Source organism: Sus scrofa, chromosome 14 (assembly GCF_054392235.1).
Source record: "Sus scrofa isolate SSC_HxYL_T2T_F1_AM1 chromosome 14, Sscrofa_HxYL_maternal_Yorkshire_Landrace_v2.0, whole genome shotgun sequence".
In the NCBI taxonomy this organism is placed as follows: Eukaryota; Metazoa; Chordata; class Mammalia; order Artiodactyla; family Suidae; genus Sus; species Sus scrofa.
Genome location: NC_139396.1, coordinates 155165503 through 155188404, shown reverse-complemented (window position 1 = coordinate 155188404; position 22902 = coordinate 155165503). Strand labels below are relative to the sequence as shown.

The 22902-nt window shown below is 43.6% G+C and overlaps 1 protein-coding gene and 2 long non-coding RNA genes across 5 annotated transcripts; 1 reads left to right on the top strand and 2 right to left on the bottom strand.

The window, feature by feature from the left end:
* Positions 1-1556: 1556 nt before the first annotated feature.
* Positions 1557-13568, bottom strand: PSTK (phosphoseryl-tRNA kinase). Of its 3 annotated transcripts, none has more exons than XM_084995805.1 (6): positions 13278-13568; positions 10977-11268; positions 10399-10597; positions 5879-5954; positions 5282-5460; positions 1557-1778 (listed from the first exon to the last, which is right to left on the bottom strand). In XM_084995805.1, the coding sequence occupies exons 1-5, from the start codon at positions 13524-13526 to the stop codon at positions 5329-5331; spliced, it is 948 nt and encodes a 315-aa protein (XP_084851931.1). In that variant the 5' UTR covers positions 13527-13568; the 3' UTR covers positions 1557-1778; positions 5282-5328. The 3 variants fall into 3 exon arrangements, with proteins under 3 accessions (XP_084851931.1, XP_084851929.1, XP_084851930.1); XM_084995803.1 differs by having other exon boundaries at positions 5282-5375; XM_084995804.1 differs by having other exon boundaries at positions 5282-5375; positions 13296-13568.
* LOC106506141 (uncharacterized) lies at positions 13326-17951 on the top strand. Its single transcript, XR_001301248.3, has 2 exons — positions 13326-14247; positions 16056-17951. It is a non-coding gene; the product is annotated as an uncharacterized LOC106506141 (long non-coding RNA).
* Positions 17934-22704, bottom strand: LOC146397116 (uncharacterized). The gene is made up of 2 exons (XR_014827104.1): positions 21299-22704; positions 17934-19748 (listed from the first exon to the last, which is right to left on the bottom strand). It is a non-coding gene; the product is annotated as an uncharacterized LOC146397116 (long non-coding RNA).
* Positions 22705-22902: the final 198 nt, after the last annotated feature.

The following is a 22902-nucleotide window of genomic DNA, read 5'->3' as shown; positions in this document are numbered from 1 at the left end:
CAAAGGTATCGATGCTTGAAAGCTACAGTTAATTCTAAATGCACTAAAGTTTTTGAAACAAATCTACCTTAGAACCTTTTTTAGTGTTGTATTTTTAAAAATATTTTATTTAAATTTTCTGAGTTAAATTCTGTATTGGAAAGATGTTAGTATCTTCCATTACGTATTGACTATGTTCCTCCCATTTTCAATCAAATATTTTATATAAATGAGTTGAGAAAAGTTTAACATGCACTATTTATAATACTTTGCTGTTAACAGGCAATGTTCTGAAACTAAATTTATTTTTGTTCAGTGAACATAAGTTTAGATTTTTAAAGTTGGTAGATAATTTATCTCCACTAATATTTTTTTAAGAAACTGTGAAGAGATTAACAGGGAATAATTTTATTTCAGATTTTACTAATAGAGTATGTACCTACAACTTCTTGAAATTCAAGTAAAGGCTAGACTTTTACTTTGAAGAAGTATCACTGGATATTTTCCAGTGCTATTTCATTTTAGAAATGTGTTTGCCATTCATTTGCAGAATTGTATGACAAAGGGAATATTACTAAAAAAAAAAAAAAAAAGTTCCTCATTTAAGCTCTACAAAAATATTTATCAAATGGATGTATTATTTTTAAAAATTCCCTGCTAAGGACTTTTCATTAAATAGTCTTAGAGATTATATGATTTCTAGAATTTGTTTTTAATATGTACTTTGATGTAAAGAACATATTTTGTATGTAAAACAAAGCTTGAATATGGCTGCAAAACACACTATATTGTTTAGGGATTCCAGAAAAGCAGTTTTAATGCTGAAATAACTAGTATGGAGTTCATATTGTGAATGAAGCTTTGCTTTTGTAACATATGAATAAAAAATAACACTTTCTAATGATCTTGATTTTTCTTTTTTGAAAACTAGAATCCAATTTCCAAATCTGTAAAATGTAACTTTTTAGAAAAGGTGTTATGGCTCCATATGGCTTGGATTTGTAGAACACTCTACCCAGGAGGAGATCTGTCACATGAGTTAAAAACAGTTTGGAAGTTCCCCTCATGGCTCAGTGGAAACAAATCTGATCAGCATCCAGGAGGACACAGGCTCCATCCCTGGCCTCGCTCAGTGGGTTAAGGATCCAGAGTTGGCGTGAGCTGTCATGTAGCTCTGCAGCTCAGATTCCGCATTGCTGTGGCTGTGGTGTGTCATGTGGGCCTGCAGCTACAGCTCTGATTCTCCCCCTAGCCTGGGAACCTCTATATTGCTGTCAAGTGCAGCCCTAACAAGACAAAAAAAAAAAAAGTTCCATAGTCAGCATCTTGTCTCCTTCCTAGTTCCTTCTCTTTATTTAAGGTGTGACCCCTGCCCCTCAGTGTTCTGGCACATGAATGAGGAAGGCTGCTTCTGATGCTTCATTATCCAAGTCACATCTGACAAGTGACTAATTTCTGTTACGACAAATGGATCTTTTAGAATGGACTGAATTGGCAATTAACACCATTGGCCTAGAAAACATCCAGTAATAGAGAATTGTTTTCATTAGTTTATAAAATCTTAACCAAAATAGATATTTGATTGGAAATTCAGAAGTTTTAATGCTGCTTTGAAAAATATTTCTGTACAATGTTATCTTTCTTAAAATGAAAAAAAGAAATAACATCTGATAAGTCAACAGTTTGTTGAAAGCACAGGTATTTTTTGTTTCCTTGTCTTAAGTCTTCCAAAAATTCTGCTTTGAGCTTGTTAAGGTCTTCTGCTAGAAGCTTCAAGTTGTAAGGAAGCACTTGTTCATCTAAAATAAAGATATTCTCAAATTACTTGTGTAATTTAAGTCAAGATGGACTAGCGACATCAGGAAATTAATTTGATTACTTCAGACAAACCATTCAGATTCTAAAATAATGAGTTGCTTAATATCTAGACAAAAGGTCACACTAATGTGATACAAAATAGTTAACTTGCTATGACATGAACAAAAAAGACAAGACTGAAAGGGACTTTTTGGGAACAAAATAAGCTGACTTACAACCTTACTAAGAGTAAGACAAAAAAGTAGAACTAGAAGATGACAATCTGGATTTGAAGCTACAATATATTATACCTAAGCTCTGATATAGTATCTCGATATATCTAGTATCTATATAATAAGTTGTCCAATAGAGCTTCCTACAATGATGGAAATGTCTCATATCTGCCCCATTCAATCCAGCAGCCACTAGCTATTGATTGAGAACTGATTTTTTTCTTTTGTTGAACAGCTCTACAGAGATGTAATTCACGTAACATACAATTTACTGATTTAAACTACAATTTGGTTGTTTTAGTGCACTCACAGGCATTTAGAACGTTTTTGTCTCAAAAACCTGTACCCCATTGGCCATACCCTCCTTTACTCCGTCCCCTTCTTCCCTGCCCCAGTCACTAAGCAACCACTCATCTATTTTGTGTATAGATTTCCCCATTCTGGACATTTCACATGACTGGACTCAGCTTTTTGTGACTGGCTTCTTGCACTCTGCATAAGGTTTACAAGGCTCATTGATGCTGTGGTACTCCCTTGCTTTTTATGGCTCCATAATCCATTGTATAGACAGACCACATCTTCTTTATCCATTTGTCAGCTGATGGACACTTGGGTTGCTTCTACCTTTTGGCTAATAGGAATAATGCTGCCATAAGCGCTTGTGTACAGATTTTTATACGAACATCCGTTTTCATTTCTAGGTCCCCTGGTAACTACATTTAATCATTTGAGGAACTGCCAGGCTGTTTTCCAGAGCAGCTGCTCCATTTTATATTCCCACCAGTGAGGTATGTGTGTTCTGATTTCCCCGCATCCTCACTAACACCTGGACTTTTGGGTTCTAGCTGTCCTGGTGGGTGTGCAGTGGTATCTCATTGTGGTTTGGTTTGGTTTGGTTTTTGGCTTCGCCCACGGTATGTGGAAGTTGCCCGGCCAGGATCAAACCCGCACCACAGCAGCAACCGAAGCCACAGCAGTGACAACAATGGATCCTCAGTCCGCTGAGCCACTAGGGATAGCTTGCCCATTTTTAAAATTGGGTTCTTTGTCTTTATTATTGAATTGTGAGAATCCTTTATGTTGGATACAAGTTCCTTATGAGATGTAGTTTGTAAATATTTTCTCCCATTATGTGGGTTGTCCTTCCACTTCCTTGATGAAAGAACTGAATTTATAATTTAATTATAAATTAACTAGTACCATCTCCACACACACACACAAATTTATGGGTAGGGAAAGAGGTAAGGGGTGATTTGGGTTTAATCTTATTCCCCCTTCTTTCATTGCTTTTAAATTCCTACAACAATTTTTGTTTTCATTCTGACTGTGATGCCATTTTCGTTCCAAACTTTGGATTGCAAATCATAAGGGAGTTGCATGTTGCAACCAGTGTTTTTCTAAGGTGGAATCAAATAGAACATAGAGTTTATTGAAACGGGTTTTGTGAAATTTGAGTGTGTGTACTGGGACATGCACTAGATTACAATATAAAATCAACTTATGGATCATAGTTTTTAAAAAGTTGGAGGAGTTCCTGTCATAGCTCAGAAGAAACAAACCTGACTAGTATCCATGAGGATGCAGCAGGTTCAAATCCTAGCCTCCTCAGTGGGCTAGGGATCCGGCGTTGCTGTGAGTTGTGGTGTAGGCCAGTGGCTACAGCTCTGATTCGACCCCTAGCCTGGGAACCTCCATATGCCACGGGTGCAGCCCTAAAAAGACAAAAAAAAAAAAAAAAAAAAGTTGCAAAAACTATTGTTGGTATACTGTTTCTCTTTGCAATGTTCTAAGTTTCTATAAAGGCATTAATAAATAAATTCGGTGATGTGGGGGCGGGGAGCATAACAGAAGTACAAACAAGATTCAGACTTAACTCCAACCCAGGCTGCCCACATATTTAGTGGCTGGAGTTCAGCCTCAGACAAGTTACTTAACCTCTGAAACCTTCTATTTCTTCATTTACAAAATGATGCCCGATTCTAAAGACTAGAAACAATATTTATAAGGCACTTAGCATATAAAGTGAGTTCAAGAAATGGTAAGCTGCTCTTATTTTTTAAATCAAATTATAAATATAGCAAAGAGTTCAATATTTAACGCCCAAAGGAATTATTTTATAAAACTATAATTCGCCACATAGTTCATCCACATTCAGACTGACAAGGCACTGAGCTTGTTCAAAGCCCATTGATTTTGTGTCTGGCTCCTGAACACCTCTCCTCATTCCTTACTTCACCCCACACTCAGTGGCTTCGTCTCTGCTCTAGAACAGACCAGCTTTACCTATGGGCCTTCACACATGATGTGTCCATTGCCTGGAATGAGCCAGACATCAGCATGACTGCTGTTTGCTTTCATTCAATCTCTGCTTACATGTCATTTCCTCTGAGAAGATGTCCTGATTTACTCTTTTAAAAATAAGTCCTCCCATCACATTATACCACCTTACCCTACTTTATTTTTCTTCAGAGCACTTGCACATATTCATGTTTGTTGTCTGTCTCCTCACTGTGATGTTCTGCTTCCTCTTGACTCCCAGTATCTAGAATAAAGCCTAGGAGTTCCCATTGTGGCTCAGTGGAAACGCATCTACTCTCCATGAGGATGCAGGTTCAATCCCTGGCCTTGCTCAGTGGGCTAAGGATCCGGCATTGTGGTGTAGGTTGAAGAATCAGCCTGGAGGCCAGCAGTTACAGCTCTAAATCGACCCCTAGCCTGGGAACCTCCATGTGCCGTGGGTACAGCCCTAAAAAGACCAAAAAAAAAAAAAAAAAAAAAAAAAAAAACCTAGTACAGAGTAGCCACTCAATAAAAACCTATTGGATGGATGAATACCTGGTTCCAGAGGTAGGCGTTTTAGTTTTTTATAACCAAGTTGCATATTTAAACTGAAAACATGAAATCAACTTTATAAATGGGAAGCAAATAAGCTATCTGTATCCCGGGAACAAGAGGAGGAGCAGAGAGTAGCCTCAACTAAACAAAATCTGGGAGTTCCTATTGTGGCTCAGCAGGTGAAGGACCCAACATAGTGTCCATGAGGATATGGGTTCGATCCCTGGCCTCACTCAGTGGGTTAAGATCCAGCCTGCCGCAAGCTGCAGTGTAGCTCACAGGTGAAGCTTGGATCTGGCGTTCCTGGGGCTGTGGCGTAGGCCTGCATCCACAGCTCCGATTTGACCCCAACCCAGGAACTTCCATATGCCCTAGGTGCAGCCTTAAAAAGAAAAGGAAAAAAAAAAAAAAAAGCAGAACCTGATTCCCCAACCTACCTTTTGCTTCCTTCATTGTCTGAGAGACAATTCTTCGGAGTGTCTGATCAGCCTGATGAAGAACGCTGGTTGAACAGATGATTCTGTCTGTTTCCTAGGTGACAGACAGTGTGGTTGGAACAGTTACCCAGTTTTGCAAAAGAAATGGCTAAAGTATAGGTGAGGCATACATGAAGAGCCTGCAAGAAAAGTAAAAGTGGCTTTTCTGTCCCAGGTATTCTTCTAAACAAAACAGAACCAGCTGTAAACTGGGTTCCACGTAGGCAGTGGCATGTTGGTAAATGTCTAAAAATGGGCTCCCCAGAGAAAAACACACAAACCTGTGTATACTGCTGATCAGTGTCTAGGGTGTAAATCTGCCCATTCTTGCCACTTCAAGCCACCAACATAATGTCAACAGGCTCCAATATTTCTGAAAATGTAACAGTTGGCTTTGCCTGGGCCGTGCGAGTTGTATCAGAGGCTGGGTGCTGGTGAGATGCTGAGGCGGGGACAGAGCACCTCTTACCGGTTATTCACACTCTACACTCGGCTCGAACAGATCTTCCTACAGAAAGTTCCTTCTCATTTATACTAAATCTGCACTGAAAGACTTACCTTTTGTTCCACATCATCCTCCACGCATTTTATCGGATTTTCCAAAGCAGTGAGCAATAAATCAGTCAGCTTCAGGCTATAAGAAAAGACAGGATAAAATAAACCCTGGAGTTCCCATCGTGGCGCAGTGGTTAACGAATCCGACTAGGAACCATGAGGTGCAGGTTCGATCCCTGGCCTTGCTCAGTGGTTTAACAATCCAGCGTTGCCGTGAGCTGTGCTGTAGGTTGCAGATGCGGCTCGGATCCTGCGTTGCTGAGGCTCTGGCGTAGGCCGGGGGCTACAGCTCCGATTGGACCCCTAGCCTGGGAACCTCCATATGCTGAGGGAGCGGCCCAAGAAATGGCAATAATAAAATAAATAAATGAATCCTTATATCAAACATCTATATTTATTTGTTTGTTTTTTATATATTTATTTTGCTTTTTAGGACTGCAACCAAGGCATACGGAAGTTCCCAGGCTAGAGGCTGAATCAGCCTACATCACAGCCACAGGAACACAGAATCCAAGTCGTGTCTGCGACCCACACCACAGCTCACGGCAACGCTGGATCCGTAACCCAACGAGCAAGGCCAGAAATTGAACTCACATCTTTATGGATACCAGTTGGGTTCATAACCTGCTGAGTCAGAAGGGGAACTCCTCAAACATCTGTTTTTAAAGAATTTGTGTTTGTGAATACTAAGCGGCATACTAGAGGAATAAAAGTGGTACATCCACAATTTGAAACAAAAGGGAAAGACGGTGATTTGGGAGCTAGCTTCTACTTGTAAAATTCAAATACAGAAGCTCAAACAAATTCTAAGCCCCCATAAATCCCCTCATGTAAAGAATATTAATTCCCTAAGGCTCCTACCAATAAGTTTTGAAAGGCATTCCTCTCTTTTTTCCCTCATTAAAGCCTGAACTTTAGACTCCTAGAACTTCACATTCCCTAAAAGCTGCTCGGTCTTTATTTTCTGGCTTCTGCTCATTTACTGGATGCGTATTTGCAAAGTTCCTCACTGGCTAAGGGGCCACTGAAGGTGGAGGTGCAATTCGATCATTCATCTAACAAACATTGAGCATCTTCACATACGAAAAATACTGTACAACTATGCATGCGGAACTACGTGCTAAGCTGGGGGTGTTTTAAGGTCCCTACCTTCTCAGCCTGATAATGTAATAGAGGCAAATGATCAATTAGTTCAATCAGTAGAACAATCATTTCAGACAGCGACAGCGAACGGGTGAAGACAATAAACAAAGTGATCATGACGAGAGTGGCTGCGTGGCTGGCGTGTTTCACACTCCTCACATGAGGCAGGACGGTCAGGGAATCTGGTCGAGCTTAAGTACACGGGAGGCGGAGAGGGGGCAGTGAGGCCCATGGCTCCGGGACAAGAACAAGCTTCTCGTGGTCAGGGAACAGGGAAAACTGGCTTGGTTGAAAAGGAGCAAGGGGAGAGAGCCTGGACATGAAACTGGGAAGTTAGTGGGGTCAGAGCTCCTAACTTACGGTAGAATTTGGATTTTACTCAGAGAACAAGGAACAGCAAGGAAAAAATGTAAGCCTGGAGCTCAGTGAATTAAATCTTCACCTCAAGATGCTCAGGTTCTGAGAGTGAGCGAGAATGCGATGGCACCAAATCTTGGCTCTGCCTTTTACTACCTGAATACACAACTTACCCAGGCCTCGATCGTCCTATCATAAAAGGGGGATAGTTGTATCTACCCTTAAAGGGTTGTTGTGAGGACCGAACGAGTTATGCATATGAAGTGTTGAGAACACACCCAGGACACAGTGTCTGTTCAGCAGCTGTTGCTGCTAATAGTAATAGTAGTAGTGGTAGTAGTAATAGTAGCAGCAGCAATAGCAATAGTAGCAGTAGTAGTGACGATGGTAAAAAGAAGTAGTCATAGTAGCAACAATAGTAGCAAGAGTAATGGTAGGAGTAGGAGTAGTAATAGCAATAATAATTAAGAGTGGTAATAGTAGTAACCGTGGAAGCAATGGCAGCAGTAGTAATAGCATTCGTAGCCACAGCACTGAAAGTAGTAAGAGTAGTAACTGCAGTCTGGTAACAGTCGTAGCAGTCGTAGTAATAGTAGTAAGAGCATTCACAGAGGCCTGGGAAAGGTATATTTGTCGCATCATCTCTCAATTTCCAATTCAGGGCCACCAGACTTCAGACAGCCCCTTGACAGTTGTGCTGTGGTTACTCTGAGCCAAGTTCTTAAGACCAAAGACAAAACTGCAGATTATGCTCAGGGTGCCAGCCAAGCCAAGCTCACACCCCTCCTTGCTTTTAGCAAGAACTGGCCCTGAAAACAGCCATGATAACCTCAGGCTGGTCTCATGGGGCGTCGCAAGGCCTCAACCAGCCATTCAATCCGAAGGCAAACATTGTAAGCATTCCAGAAAGAGTAGCATCAATTGGCTATGCGCCCGCCTGCTCAAAGTTTTAAAATATCATGAGAAGGGGAGTTCCCGTCGTGGCGCAGTGGTTAACGAATCCGACTAGGAACCATGAGGTTGCGGGTTCGGTCCCTGCCCTTGCTCAGTGGGTTAACGATCCGGCGTTGCCGTGAGCTGTGGTGTAGGTTGCAGACACGGCTCGGATCCCGCGTTGCTGTGGCCCTGGTGTAGGCCGGTGGCTACAGCTCCGATTTAACCCCTAGCCTGGGAACCTCCATATGCCGCGGGAACGGCCCAAGAAATAGCAACAACAGCAACAACAAAAAAAGATAAAAAGACAAAAAAAAAAAAAAAAAAAAAAAAAAAAATAAAATATCATGAGAAGTCAAATTTAGAAATCTCAGCAGTAGCTTATTTCATAAACCCTATAGTTATGTAAATCCATTTTTTTCAGTATGTTAAAGTATGTATTACAAACTGCATGAAAACTGTATCCTGGGAACTAAACATTTTGAGGCATGAGTTTAAAAAATTAGCCAGTTCCCTTCTTGGCTCAGTGGCTAACGAACCTGACTAGGATCCACGGGACGCAGGTTCGATCCCTGGCCTTGCTCAGTGTGTTAATGATCTGGCCTTGCCATGAGCCGTGGTGTAGGGCACAGACGCAGCTTGGATCCCGAGCTGCGTGTAGACTGTGGTGTAGGCTGGCAGCTGTAGCTCCAATGTGACCCCTAGCCTAGGAACTTCCATATGCGGTGGGTGTGGCCCTAAAAACCAAAAAAAAAAAAAAAAAAAAAAAAACCCAAAAAACAAAAAACTTCTATCTATTTATTTATCTGTTTTGGCATTTGGAAGTTCCTAAGCCAGGTTTCAAACATGAGCCATTACAGTGACAACACTGGATCCTTAATCTGCTGAGCCACCAGGAAACTCAAAAATTAGCCTTTTAAAAATCACTTATCTCCTCTGACAAGTCAGGCAGGAAGAAAGGGCTGAGGGCAAGGTACCTCTAGAATTGTGCCATCACACACAATATCCGCAGGCTGCGTGTGGCTAGTTAAGTCTAAAGTAATTAAATTAAGATTTCAAATCCAGGTCACAAATTGCATTGGCTGTATTTCAAGTGGTCTATGGTCTGTTGCCTGAGGCAAGCAGCTACCATCCTGGGCAGTGCAAATACAGAACGTTTCCATCGTAAGTGAAATTTCTATTTGAAATGGGCTGAACTAGAACTCTCCAGAACTCTAAAGACCTATTTCTGGAATGAAATGCAATAGACACCACAGCCACAAGGCTCACATCTACGCAAGCAGCATCACTACAGTGAGGTTTCAGGCAGAATAAGGATTCAGTGCCAGTTCCACTCCTTTTCTCTAAGAAAACTACTGGGCAACCTATTTATTTATTGTTATTTTTAATAAGATAGGCATTCTTCATGCAGCTGCCTGATGTGGGATCTCAGTTCCCAGGTCAGGGACTGAACCTGGGCTGCAGCATCGAAAGTGTGGAGTCCTACCCTCTAGGCCACCAGGGCAACCCTATCTAGCTGCACTGCCTCAGCAAGGGTATCAGTGACATGCCCTACTCTGAACTCCCTGCTCTGACCCCTGGAAAACAGCGTCATTTTTTCCCTTTCTTTTTAGGGCTGCACCTGCAGCAAATGGAAGATCTCAGGCTAGGAGTCCAATTGGAGCTGCAGCTCCTGGCCTACGCCACAGCCACACGAGATGCAAGCCACCTCTGTGACCTACACCGCAGCTTATGGCAACATCAGATCTTTAATTCACTGAGTAAGGCCAGGGATTGAACCCGTATCCTCATGGATACTAATCAGGTTCTTAACCTGCTGAGCCACAATGGGAACTCCAAAACAGTATCATTTTAACAAGAGTACACATTTGCGAACGAACTTGGCCTCACATCTCAGCTGTCACTTAGCATCTCAGTGACCCTGCGCAAACTGAACTTCCTTGCTCAGTCTCCCCTTCTACACAAAGGGGAAGTAACAACCTCTCCAAGGCCTGCGTGAAGATTAAGCGAGTGGATGGATATGGGGAAAGCCCGCAGCACAGGGCCTGGCTCTGCGGGGCACCCGGTGAGGGACACCGTTGACAGGCTACCTGGCCTCTGGAGCACATGCCAGGCTCTGAATTGTGAGGCTGTTGTGTTCCCAAGCATTTTTCTCAGGGTTGGGCTTTTCTATCTTGCCTCCCATCAGGCGGATGGTCTCGGCAGGCAGTGGCTGTGGTCTCCGGCCATTCCTCTGTAAGCAGGTCTCGAGAGAACAATCGAAAAAGAGCTGGCAAAAGCCTAACGAATCTGAAAGCAATTCGAAACCACAAAATTACAAGGGTACTATTTTCCCTCAATGTGAAATAAACATACTAAACAAATTATTCCACCTGCAGCAGGAATGACCATTTGCAACAGTGAACATGGAGCCCTGAAAATTAACCAAATCCACATAAACCTCATGATCCAATTAAATTCTCACTTTATACAGCAGTATTTTTTTTTTTCTTTTTTTGGCCGTGCCCGCAGCATGTGGAAGTTCCCGAGCCAGGAACTGAACCTGTGCCACAGCAGCATCCTGAGTCACTGCAGTGACAACTCCAGACCCTTAGCCACTAGGCCACCAGTAGTAATTCTGATATGCAAATGTCTCTGTGTGCAAGAAAAAAAAAAACGCTTTAATTACATTTCCGAGCCAGCTGATAGACTTCATATCTCATACTTTGATAATAAAAGTTGTCATCTAAAATCAAAAGCAAAGGTCTAGAAACAGCAGTCTTCGTTAAGAGGTACTGAGACTGGGCCTCGAGTGCTGCACTAGCTATCAGATCTTGATCCTTCAAGCAGGTTATAAAATCTTCCCACATGGCTTGAGTCCTACTGGGTGGGGCAGACATCTGACACCCAGTAATGACAGCCAGCAAGAAGCATTCGAGGTACTTCAACAGTTCCTGGCGAAGCAACTTCCACTGGGATGGCTGCAAGAGACCGGAGAATTGCAATTTACATTTGGCTTTAGCCAGCAGGGCAGTCATGCCTCACCACCACCCTGTCCCAAATGATAAGTTTCTGGACCACTTGGAGTTCTCTAGACATGACCCGTTTTGTCATCCTCCACGTATTCATATACGCTGTTCCCTCCACCTGGAAAGCTACTCAGTGAGCTCCTGTCCTCTGTAAGCTCTTCTCAGACTCAACCACACAGAGGGCAGCTCAGACCCTCCCTTCCCTATCATGACACCCTGTTCTGTGTATATTGGGTCTCTATCCTAACAAGGTTTCCATTGTTTAGGCATCTCTACCTCCCTGCTAGATCAACGGTCCATTGTATACCCAGCCTCCAGCAGAGGGTCTGGCACCTAATAGATGCTCCAGCAATGTATATGAAATGACTTAATTAGTGAATACATGAAAGAATGAAAGGCTGGCTTATCATCCAGAAGAAAGGCAGAACCAAAATCAACATCCTGCCAAAATAAAATCAAGATACAGCAAAGGCTTATTTCAGTATGGATCAACTGAAAGCTTCTTGGGTCAAGATGAAAAGACCTCAGGCTGACAGCAGGATTGGAAGGGGATAGGGAAAGACGGAGGAAACACGGTGAGGGGGAGAGAATAAACAGCTTAAAAATACAAGAAATCTTTAGCTGCTCACGGGCTCTGGAGAACAGTAACATAGTTATGAGGTCAAGGCTGGACAGAAAACACAGGGACAGGAGATCAAGGCCACTTTCCTGCCTGCCCATGGCTTCCCACATTGCTGAGATTATAGCACATATGACAAACACATCAGCAAAACCCACAAAAAAGGGAACACAGGTCACTCCCTAAAAGGTGAGATATCTTACTCATGGTGACTAGATGAGCCCCATGGCCTTTGTCTGTAGGGGAGACTGAGAAAAGGACAAGAAAAGTGAGGGGAAACCCCAGCAAACACAACAATCTCAGTCAACAACTTTGAGCTTCCACCGGAGTGGTGAAAATACCATACCTAAGTAAATCCAGTGCTACCAGGGGCCTGATACTGTATTTACCTCACAATTAACCAAGGATGGGGAAGTATATAACTTCTCTGGAGAAGCCTGAAATTTTTCCATGCACCAAATGGACTGTATTTTTGCATTTACACTTATAGAGTGGAATCACATATTTGCAATTTAAGTGAATTCATTTACATTCAACACTAAACGACAAACATAACTATTTAAAATGTTCAGAATATATCGATCAAAGAGGATTTTCTCTAGAGTGAGCCTGAGAATGGCGACAGGAATCTATTCTTCCCCATAAGACTCCATTTTCTCATGCTTCTCCAAGGAGAGGGACCTCACTGTGCCGAGGGTGATCTGAGGGCTTAAGGAGGAGCATGACCTTGGAACACCAGGTTGACCCCTACATACAAGCCTAATACTTCATCTGGTGGTCAACAAAGAAACAGCCATTTCTTCCCATGCAGGCAGAGGCAGGTTAACAGTGAAAAGCACGAAAATAAAGCGAAAAGCACGAAGATAAAGGCCAAGCCCCTCATTTGCATCTACTGTCCTAGGAGGGACGTCCGTAAGTATCCTATTACTTATAATTTTGCCTTCTTTTTCTTTTAAAGTGTTCCCCAAACTGCATAGCATAAAACCCCACAAAACCTGGATTCGCCAGGCTGGGTGTTAAACTGGCTCTATTGGAATTTTGAGAGATTCTCTCCCTCTTCAAAACAACCTTCCCCAAAAGCTTTCAAGAGGATATTTGTCTTTTGGGGGTTTCCACATTGCATGCTGACTTCAGAACCTAACTGGATGCAGGTGGCTGTTTGTATCTGTTTATATTTCTGGTCAACTTATTCTGTGTTAAACCGGCTCCACTTTCCCTCGGATTCCGGTCTCTCCTGAATCAGGGATGCACCGCGCCTAACAGGTGTTCTTCAGTCCACGGATCCGGGAGCTGGTACACAGCCTCCGCGACGCAGCCTAGGCCCCGCCCCCTCCGTACTGACCAATGGGCGTGCAGTCACCTCCTCCAGGAACACGTTCGGCATGACGTCATCATAGGCGACGACGCCCACCGCCCAGCCCTGCTCCAGCTGCAGCCGGTGGCGGAGGGCACGCGCGAAGGTTGACTTTCCGGCTGCGGGCAGGCCACAGAGGACGCATAGGCCTAAGTTCTGCGACCCCTCGCTGCGCGCTCCTCTGGCGTCCTCGCCGGTCTTCATGCTGCTGAGAAAGACGGAGGCGGCTGGAAGCATTGTCTGCGGAACGGTCCGCCAGCCGCGCACGCGCAGTCTCCCACCGCTCTGGTGCGCCGCCTGGTGGCGCCGTGGAGGAAAGGGCGAGTCTTCTAATCCAAAAACCGTGAGAGGTCGCGGTTTCCCAAGTCGTCTCCTATGGTCACCTGCACCGCTGATGCGGAGCTTTCTTGAGGCGAGTTTGAGTTTCCTAAAACCTGGACTTTCCCAAAGAGCCAGAGAGTTGGATTTAGTCTTCAGTTAGAATCATCCTTCCTGCCGGAAACTTGCAAACGGCGAGGATCTGCGCCTCTGCGCTGTTTCTCTTTTTAACGCTGAATTCCCCTGATCAGGAAAATCGCCTGAGAGACTTTAAGCTTCTTCCTGCAGCGGTCTTTGGGAGATAAGTTACTGGAAATCAGGGAATAGGAGCCGAAGCTGACCCTTGACTCCGCTGCCCCTCCCACATGAGATCGGTGGAAGGGCGAAGTCAGTATTAGTTATTGCGCCCTAGCGCCGCCCGTCGGCACCAAGTGTGAGGAAGTAATGACCGAAAAGGGCCATCCCTGGGTATCAGTTCCAGTGCATTAATGGAGAGCATATTAGGTGTTTTAGGGTTGAAACAAAAAGACATGCGAAGCTATGGAAAAGCATAAAACCAATTCTTTCTGCGGGGATGTATAGAAAAGTTGAATTCAGATTCTAGCCTTACTTTAGAGGATTACTTCATAGTCATAAGGAGGTAAGTTCAAAATGTGAACAAGTGAGGTGAGAATCAGTATATACTGAAGGAAATATAAAGACCCCAAATGCTGGAGTTACCGTCGTGGCTCAGCGGTTAACCGAATCTGACTAGCATCCATGAGGACACAGGTTCCATCCCTGGCCTCCCAAAGTGGGTGAAGGATTCTGTGTTGCTGTGAGCGGTAGTGTAGGTCGCAAATGTGGCTCAGATTCTGCGTTGCTGTGGCTGTAGTGTAGGCCAGCAGCTACAGTTCGGATTCGACCCCTAGCCTGGGAACCTCCATATGCTGCAGGTGCAGCCTTAAAAAGAAAAAAAAAAAAAATCCGAATGCTAAATCTGATATATTTATGATTACAGAGCATGTACATATAAAAATCTCATTTTCGTTCTCTTAGATTGAAGGTGAGCATTGAGTTCAATCCACATTTCATGGCATTTCTTTTTTTTTTTTTTCTTTTTGGCTGCCCCTCAGCAAATGGAGTTCCCAGGTTAGGGATCAGATCCCAGCCACAGTTGCAAACTACACCCAAGCTGCAGCAGTGACAATGCCAGATCCTTTAACCCATTGTGTGGGGCCATGGACAGAATCTGAGCCCTGGCACTGCTGAGATGCTGCCAATTCCATTGCTCAGGAACTCCCGTGGCATTTTATTGTCATAAACCCAGTGCAAGAGCCCTCTCCTTAATTTTTCTTTTTCATCACTCGTTCATATTCACACTCATTTCCTCCTTTCCTCGGCAACCTTTTTTCTTCTCATTTAAACGTGGTTATTTTTGTTAATTTATTTTTTAGGCTATTTTTAAAGGATTTTAGGGTCACAGCAAAATTAAGTACAGAGTTCGCATATATCTCTGCCCCCCCCACCCATACAGTCACTTCCACTGTCATTATCCAGTGTGGCACCTTTGCTTATCAATGAATCTACGCATCGTTGCTACTCAGTCCATAGTTCACGTTGGGCTTACTCTTGGTGTGTACCTTCCATGAGTTTTGGCAAAGGTATGATGTCATATGTCCACCATTATAGTGCCACTGCCTTAATCCTCTTCATCTCTCCTACCCTTGGCAAGTGCTTAACTTTGTGCTGCCCCCATAGTTTTGCCTTTTCCAGCCTTGTGGTTGGAGTCATAGTCTTTTCAGATTTGCTTCTTCCACTTAAGTCTTTTCATGTCTTGACAGCTTGTATGCTTTTAACACTGAATGACATTCCATTGTCTGATGAATTAAGTTTATCCCTTCACCTACGAAGGACATCTTGATTGCTTCTAAGTGTTGGCAGTTATGAATAAAGCTACTTTACACACCTGTTCAGATTTTTGCATGGATGTAAGTTTTCCGCGTATTTGGGTAAATACCAAGGAGCGTGATTACTAGATCGTATGGTAAGAGTATGTTGAGTTTTGTAAGAAACTGCAAGACTGTCTTCCAAAGTGGCTGTACCGTCAAAGAATGAGAGTCTCTGTTGCTTCATATCCTGTCAGCGCTTGGTGTTATCAGTGTTTTTAAGATTTTAAATATTCTAATAGGTGGATAGTAGTGTAACTGAGGACCCTATGGGGCCTTCCCAGAACAGGCCCTCCTCCCCCATGTCCTTTGCCGGCTGTTTGCAGAAAAACTTTAGTGTCCTAGGCCTTCCCTGAGTTCCAAAGAATAAATTTAATTAGAAAAGTGAGAAAATGCAGAAAGGAAAAGAGTTAAGCAAGGCAAAGTAATGGCTTTGTCATTTAACAAATCAAGGATCTTTAGTTCCTTCTCAAGGACTATATATAATATTCTGAGCCATATCCTTTGAGCTGTTTTGCAGATACTGGAACCACAACCAGGTGGAAGAAGTTAACTGTATGCTGCCCACAATCCCAGAGCCCCCAGAAGGGTTGGAACCGGAAGGTTGATGATTCTGACTCCCAATGACCTCACCACCAGCCAACCAGAAGACTGTCCACGTGCTGGTATACACCCCACAACCCCCTCCCTCACCTGTCTTTTAAAACCTTTTCCTGGGAGTTCCTGTTGTGGCTCAGTGGTTAATGAATCTGACTAGAATCCATGAGGACATAGGTTCAATCCCCTTGCTCAGTTGGTTAAGGATCCAGCGTTGCCATGAACTGTGGTGTAGGTTGCAGACACGGCTCGTATCCTGCACTGCTGTAGCTGTGAAAAGTAAAACCTTTTCCTGAAGGCCACCAGGGAGTTGGGGCCTTTTGAGCAGCACTTGCAGGGACCCTTTGCTTGGCGCCCTGCAGTAAATGCTGCATTTTCCGTCACAACCTAGTGTCATAGACTTGGCTTTACTGTGTACAGGTAAGAGGACTCAGGTTTGGTTTGGCAACAGAAGTATCTCCTATTATTTCCATTTTCAATACCCTAACAATACATGAGCTTGAGCATGTTTTCGTGTGTTTACTTGCCATCTACATACTGTTGGCCCTGCATACCTGTGCGTTCCATACCTGCAGATCCAGCCAACTGCAAATCAGAAACATTAGGAAAAAAATTCCAGAAAGTTTCAAAAGCAAAATTTGAATTTTTCCCACGCTGGCAATTATTTATACTCCATTCACATTGTATTTACAACTGTTTACATAGTATTTCATTGAATTAAATACTTCAAGTTCACTAAAGTGTACAGGTTTTTATAAGTTGTATGTCAGTACTACACATTTTATGTAAGGGACTTGTAAATCTGCAGATTTTGGTATGCATGGGGGGTCCTGGATCAGTCCCCAGCAGATGTCCAGGGATGACTATCTTCTTTGGTGGGGTTTCTCTTCAGATCTTTTGCCCATGTTTAAACTGGGTTGTTCATTTTCCTACTGTTGAATTGTAAGGGTTGTTTTGTATATTTTGGATAATAGTCCTCTATGAGATACGTCTTTTGCAAATATTTTCTCCCAGTCTGTGGCTTACCTTCTTGCTCTCCTGACAGTTTCTTTGGCAGAGTGAATTTTTTCATTTTAATTAATTCCAGCTTACTAATTCCTCCTTTCATGGATCTTGTCTTTGAAGTTGTATCTAACATATCATCACCAGGAGTTCCATTGTGGCTCAGCGGCAGCGAACCCGACTAATATCCAAGAGAATGAGGGTTCAGTCCCTGGCCTCTCAGTAGGTTAAGGATCCCCAGCGCCGTGAACTGCAGTGTAGGTCAGACATGGCCTGTACTTGGTGTGCTGTGGCTGTGGTGTAGGCTGGTAGCTGCAGCTGCGATTCCACCCTTAGCCTGGGAACTTCCATATGCCACAGGAGCAGCCCTAAAGAGAAAAAAAAAAAAAAAAATCACAAGCCCAAAGTCATCTAGATTTTTTTTTCTGGGTTATCTTTTATAAGTTTTATAGTTTTGCATTTAGCAGTAAGGTCTATGAATAGATCTGAATTAATTTTTGTGCAAGATATAAATCCTGTGTTTACATCATTTTTTTTAACACACGTGGTTATCCAGTTTACCTCCATTTTGTCGAAAAAAAATTTTTCCCATTACATTGCCTTTTCTTCTTTGTCAAAGATCAGTTGACTGTATTTGTATGAGTCTGCTTCTGGGCTCTGTATTCTGTCCAATTATCTATTTGTCTATTCTTTTGCCAATACCACACTGTCTTGATTACTGTAGCACTATGTGTTTGCTTGATACTTGTGTACCAAATACTGTGTTAAATGATTCGGATTCGGACGTAAATAAAAGATATTTTCTGTTAAGAAAAAAGAGCTCATAATTTATTTGAGGGGAAAAAGAGAGAAAAATAAAATGTCCACAGTGCAGAGACAAATATAACTACAAATTTAAAAAATTTACATTAGCTGTTCACATTATGTTGTACATAAAAACACAACTATCATAGGTAAAACTGGTCAAAAGCCAGCTTCCCCTTAACCTGCAATCTACTAGTACAACATATCCCTGGAGGGACTTTAAACATCCCTCAAAATTCTATTCCACATAAAAATAGGTAATTTTTATTTTAAAAAGCAATATTCAAAATGAGTTGTGAATATATTATGTAAAATTTTTGCTCAGTTACTTCTTCAGAATGTACCAGTATCATAAAAACATAAAAAAAAAAATCCAATACTTAGCCTTGATGCCACTTTGTTCCATTATTAACTTACCAAAAGAGTTGGTTCACCTAGACCTTAAAACTCTAGATAACAATCTAAGTCCCCAAAAATGCAGGATAAAACAATCCCATGAAATAGGTCCACTGTGAAAGTTCTTTTATGACAAGTATTCTGAAGCTGGAGAGGATTTGTGTACAGATAGCATGTTATTCATGTTGGTTACCTTTTCAATCCACCCTTTTACTGGATTCATTCACATTAGTGTACATTACTACAGATCCAAGCAGAATAAGGTTAATTTTTAAAAACTTGTTGGATAAAACCCATACAAAGAAAAGCTCCTTGCAGTTTTCACTAGTTCAATGGTGTAAAGTAATTAATGACTTGTTGTAAAGACGCACAGTGGGCAGTAAGGCATGGTTATGTGGTTAGTACCTACCTTACCCCGACACTTATGTTTATATTTTTAAAGAAATAAAAATTTTATTTATTCTCTTAACTATGACTCTAGGATAGCAACAGTGGGCAGAGATTGGGAAACAAGAAAGGCATGTAACAATAGTGGCGAGTTTCTTTTTTAAAGCTGTAAATACTATCTCCTAATAAAACCCTACTATTCTCCCAACTTAAAAATAACTGCTGTTACTAATGCAAGAATGTCCAGTTCTTCATGTCTTGCTGCTGCTCATGTCTTACAACAGATTCTTAAATAGGAAAGGATGCAGATTAAAATTAGCAAAGCAAAGGCACATGGGGCAGAATCCAAGAGGTCAGATGCAAGCCTCAAGCTGTCTTCTCCCGGTGGACTTGGAAGCACAGCAATTAATCTCCCAGCAATGAGAGTATTGCCAACCAAGGAAGCTCATCGGAGTCTTGGTGTCCAAGGTTTTTCCTGGGGATCGATCATGCAGGCATGGGGCACCCCTGTGCTGACATCACTTAGTCTTTGGCCTCTTGAGAGCCCTACGTGTGGCCCTCACCACACATCACACTTAGTATAACTCAGCAGGTGGGGGCCAAGGCCCTTAGCTGTAAAGCCAATCTCACCACGTAGGATATTCCAGCAGCTTGGAGGACATGACTTGGTCAGGAGCCAGGGCACACGGGCAAGTTTTGAACATCCCACACTTACCAATTAACCTTGACACCAAAATAGCTTTAGGATAAGAAGATGTCGCATAGGTGAAAATGTGGACACAAATTCAGCTACGGATCAAGAGCTTTCCCATCACTTCTACATTTCTTCAGAAAGGTGAAGCTGGGCTGTACTGAAAACTGGATACAGTCCAACAGTGTTGCTAACCGGAACAGGGGTGGGAGTGGGAGCAGCTGTCAAGGAAGTTGGGGGAAAAGGGTAGGGTGGTAACTCTTTTGCACTTCTTCCTTGTTGTAGGACCAGAACTGAGGCAGGGTGAGAAGAAGGAATTCCAGGCAACCATCGGGCCTGCAAAGACCAGAAAGAAAGGAAAGGGAGGGGAGGAGGTACAACTCAACCGGTACCAGCTGGGAGGAAACTTCCTCTAACCACAGGCTGGAAAGTACAGTCCTGGTAAAAGGCAGAGCAAATACAGCAAGCACTCACTCTACTTAAAATTAAGATGGTCAACACCTAAACTGTCACATTACTAAGTGAATGGGCCCAAGAGAATACCGCAAGTCACTTCTAAAATAGACCTTTCAAATATGCATCGGTTCATATTTTAGATTTTCATATTCTGAAAACAGACTTGGTCTCGCTCAGTGGATTAGGGATCTGGTGTTGCCATGGTGTAGGTCGCAGATGAAGTTGCTATGGCTGTGGTGTAGGCCGGCAGCTGCAGCTCCAATTTGACCCCTAACCTGGGAACTTCTATATGCCACAGGTTCAACCCTAAAAAGCAAATAAAGTGAAAAAAAACCAACAACTGCACAGTTCATCCTAGTAATATTGGTGGGGGGTTTCCAACATTTATGATTTATTTCAAGGGGAAAAACAGGGCAAAAAAAATCTGTTGCAATTCGTGACAAGAGTAGTTTATCATATTATCTTTGAAGTCAGCTCTTAACAACCACCCCTCTGGTTTTGAAGAAAAAAGCATAATTTTGAATTTATCAGTTTGCCTTTTTCTGCATCTGTTATATTGTGATAGAGCTGCCAGCCAACTCACACCAATCTATCAATTCCATACAACAAACCTGAACTCAACACCTTTAAAAGGCATAAAATAATGACTGATTTTAGCAAGCCTACAGATCGTAGGGAACACAAAAAAGTAAACTGATAAATCTGAAACTGTAGGAGAATCATAATACCCGTCAAAGATTCTTGCTTGGCCAAACTTTATTCAGACTCCTGAACCTTCTCTTAGGCTCACCTGTGCAATTCCTTATAAAATCTAGTTTTAGGAAGAACACTACTAAGTCAGTTTAGCAAAATCCCCCATCCTCCAAACCTAATCACCCTTGATGGCTAATAAAGTTATTCACCCTCCATCATCCCTAGGTGGTGTCTGATAACACTGGGCTGTCATCAGCAAGAATCCTGTTTGGTAGGTTTAATCAATCCTCTTGATCCAGTGTTTCTCAGTGGTTTTCTATCCACTGACCCTCAACCCTGCTCCTTCACTTTAAATTCCCACTTGTCCATGCTATACTCAGAACTGAGCCAGATTCTATACTGAGGTCATTCCTCCTATTGTATAGTTTGGATTAAAATGTTTTCACTGGAGTTCCTGTTGTGGCTTAGTAGGTTAAGAACCTGACTAGTATCCATGAGGATGTGGGTTCCATCCCGCTGGCCTTGCTCAGTGGGTTAAAGGATCCAGCACAGCCACAAGCTGCGGTATAGGTTGCAGACATGGCTCAGATCTGGTGTTGCTGTGGCTGTAGTGTAGGCTGCCAGCTATAGCTCTGATTTCACCCCTACCCTGGGAAATTCCCTATGCCACAGCTTCAGCCATAAAAAGAAAAAAAAAAAAGTTTCCGCTGTTCAGTTCTGGTTTTTGTTTGACATACCTAAAAGGTCTAAATGTAGTACAGAGGAATGAGTTTCATTCTGTAGCACAGTGGAGGTCTGCTTGGTTCTCTGAATGATGAACAGGATTCTCCCTGTTCCAAAAGAACAAGCATTCCAGGTAGTTAATTAAAGCATATGCAAAGCTGGGGAGCTGGGAGGGCAGAGAAGAGAGTAAGAGTAAGAGTTCAAAAGGCTAAACTCAGTTAAGAGCAAGAAGCACCAGAAGGAACAGTGGGTAGTGCAGAAGATGTAATGGAAGTGACTGAGAAGGGAGGCTAATTACAGTAAAGAAACGCCTGGAATTGTTCAGATGAAAGCCAGGGCTTTGCAAACAGAAGCAGAGATGAAGAAACACAGAACAGGTTTTCTTGAAGAAAACCAAGGTTTGGGGAGTTCCCATGTGGTTCAGCGGTTAAGAAGGCTATGTAGTCTCTGAGAGGATGTGGGTTCCATCCCTGGCCTTCCCACAGCCGGTGGGTCTCAGATGCCACCAAAGATGTTAACAGGAATGAAAGTTAAATTATGACCCTGGGAAGCAGAGAACTACTGATGTAGACAACCAAAATGAGTCTGCACCGTCAAAAAATCTTTGCAAATTAGGACCTTTACAATCAAGGCCTTTGGAACACTGACATTCCACTTTTCTAATTCCCTTTTTTCTTTCCAAAGATGGAAAATTCATCAGCATAGGCATCTGCAGGAAAAGGATGAGTGGTGATGGGGAGGAACCATCTGCCTTCTTATCCGACAGAGCATCTAGAAAGTTCCATCTGACCCACTTTTCCCCCCAAAGCTTAAAGGTCCCTCAAGTCCAGTCGGATTCTCCTTCACCGCAGACCCGAGGCCGCTCTTCCCCGAGCTTGTGGTGCAGACGGGCGGGGCGACCCCCTTCCAGCTCGGTCTTCCTCCACCTTCCATCGCCCGGGCCGCGCCGTCCTGAGACGGGGCACGAGCACGGCCCGGGCCAGCTGAGCAGGTGAGCTCGCTGCGCCCCAAAGCTTCCCCACACACTGCCCGCCACCGCCCCACGGCCGCTCCGGGACACCTTGCACACCTCCTCCTGCTGAAGTCCCCGGGCTGGCACCCGCGTGACACCCGGCAAAGAACCCGAGCGCGGAGCGGGTGACCAGAAAAGGCGACTCCACCTCCCGGCCGCCCGCCCCCACGCCCCTCACTCCACCGCCTGCCTCGGGAGGCACCCTGTCCACTCCTGAGACAACGAGGTGTGGAGCAGGTCCCTCGGGTCGCGAGGGCGACGACTCCACACCTATCCCACGACGGACTCCCCTCGTGGGACCAACTCTGTCGGTCAGCCCAGCAACCGACACCCACAACACCTATTTCTCAGGGGTCAACGGCGAAAAACCTCCCCGCTCCCGCGCGCCACATCGCGCCTGCGCACAGTACCGGCGGAGGTGCCGTCAATGCGCATGCTCCCGCCTTGAGCCGGTCCTCGCGCAGCCTTTGAAGCCGGCGGCCGAAGCCGGCGGTACGCGCATGCGTGTCTCCAGGAGCTGGTCTCCCGACCCGGCGGGAAGCCGCGGCTCGCAGGTTTGGAGCCAGACCAGTCGGAAGTGGCTCCTTCACCGGCCCTCTGTCAAGC

Excerpts from the sequence above, each read along its gene's own strand:
- PSTK (XM_084995803.1), bottom strand. The coding sequence starts at position 13,526 with ATGCTTCCAGCCGCCTCCGTCTTTCTCAGCAGCATGAAGACCGGCGAG. Across the intron at positions 5,955-10,398 it reads GCATGTGCTCCAGAGGCCAG|CCTGAAGCTGACTGATTTAT; the intron begins GTAGCCTGTCAA and ends CTTTTCTTATAG. Across the intron at positions 5,376-5,878 it reads AGGATGATGTGGAACAAAAG|GAAACAGACAGAATCATCTG; the intron begins GTAAGTCTTTCA and ends TCTGTCACCTAG.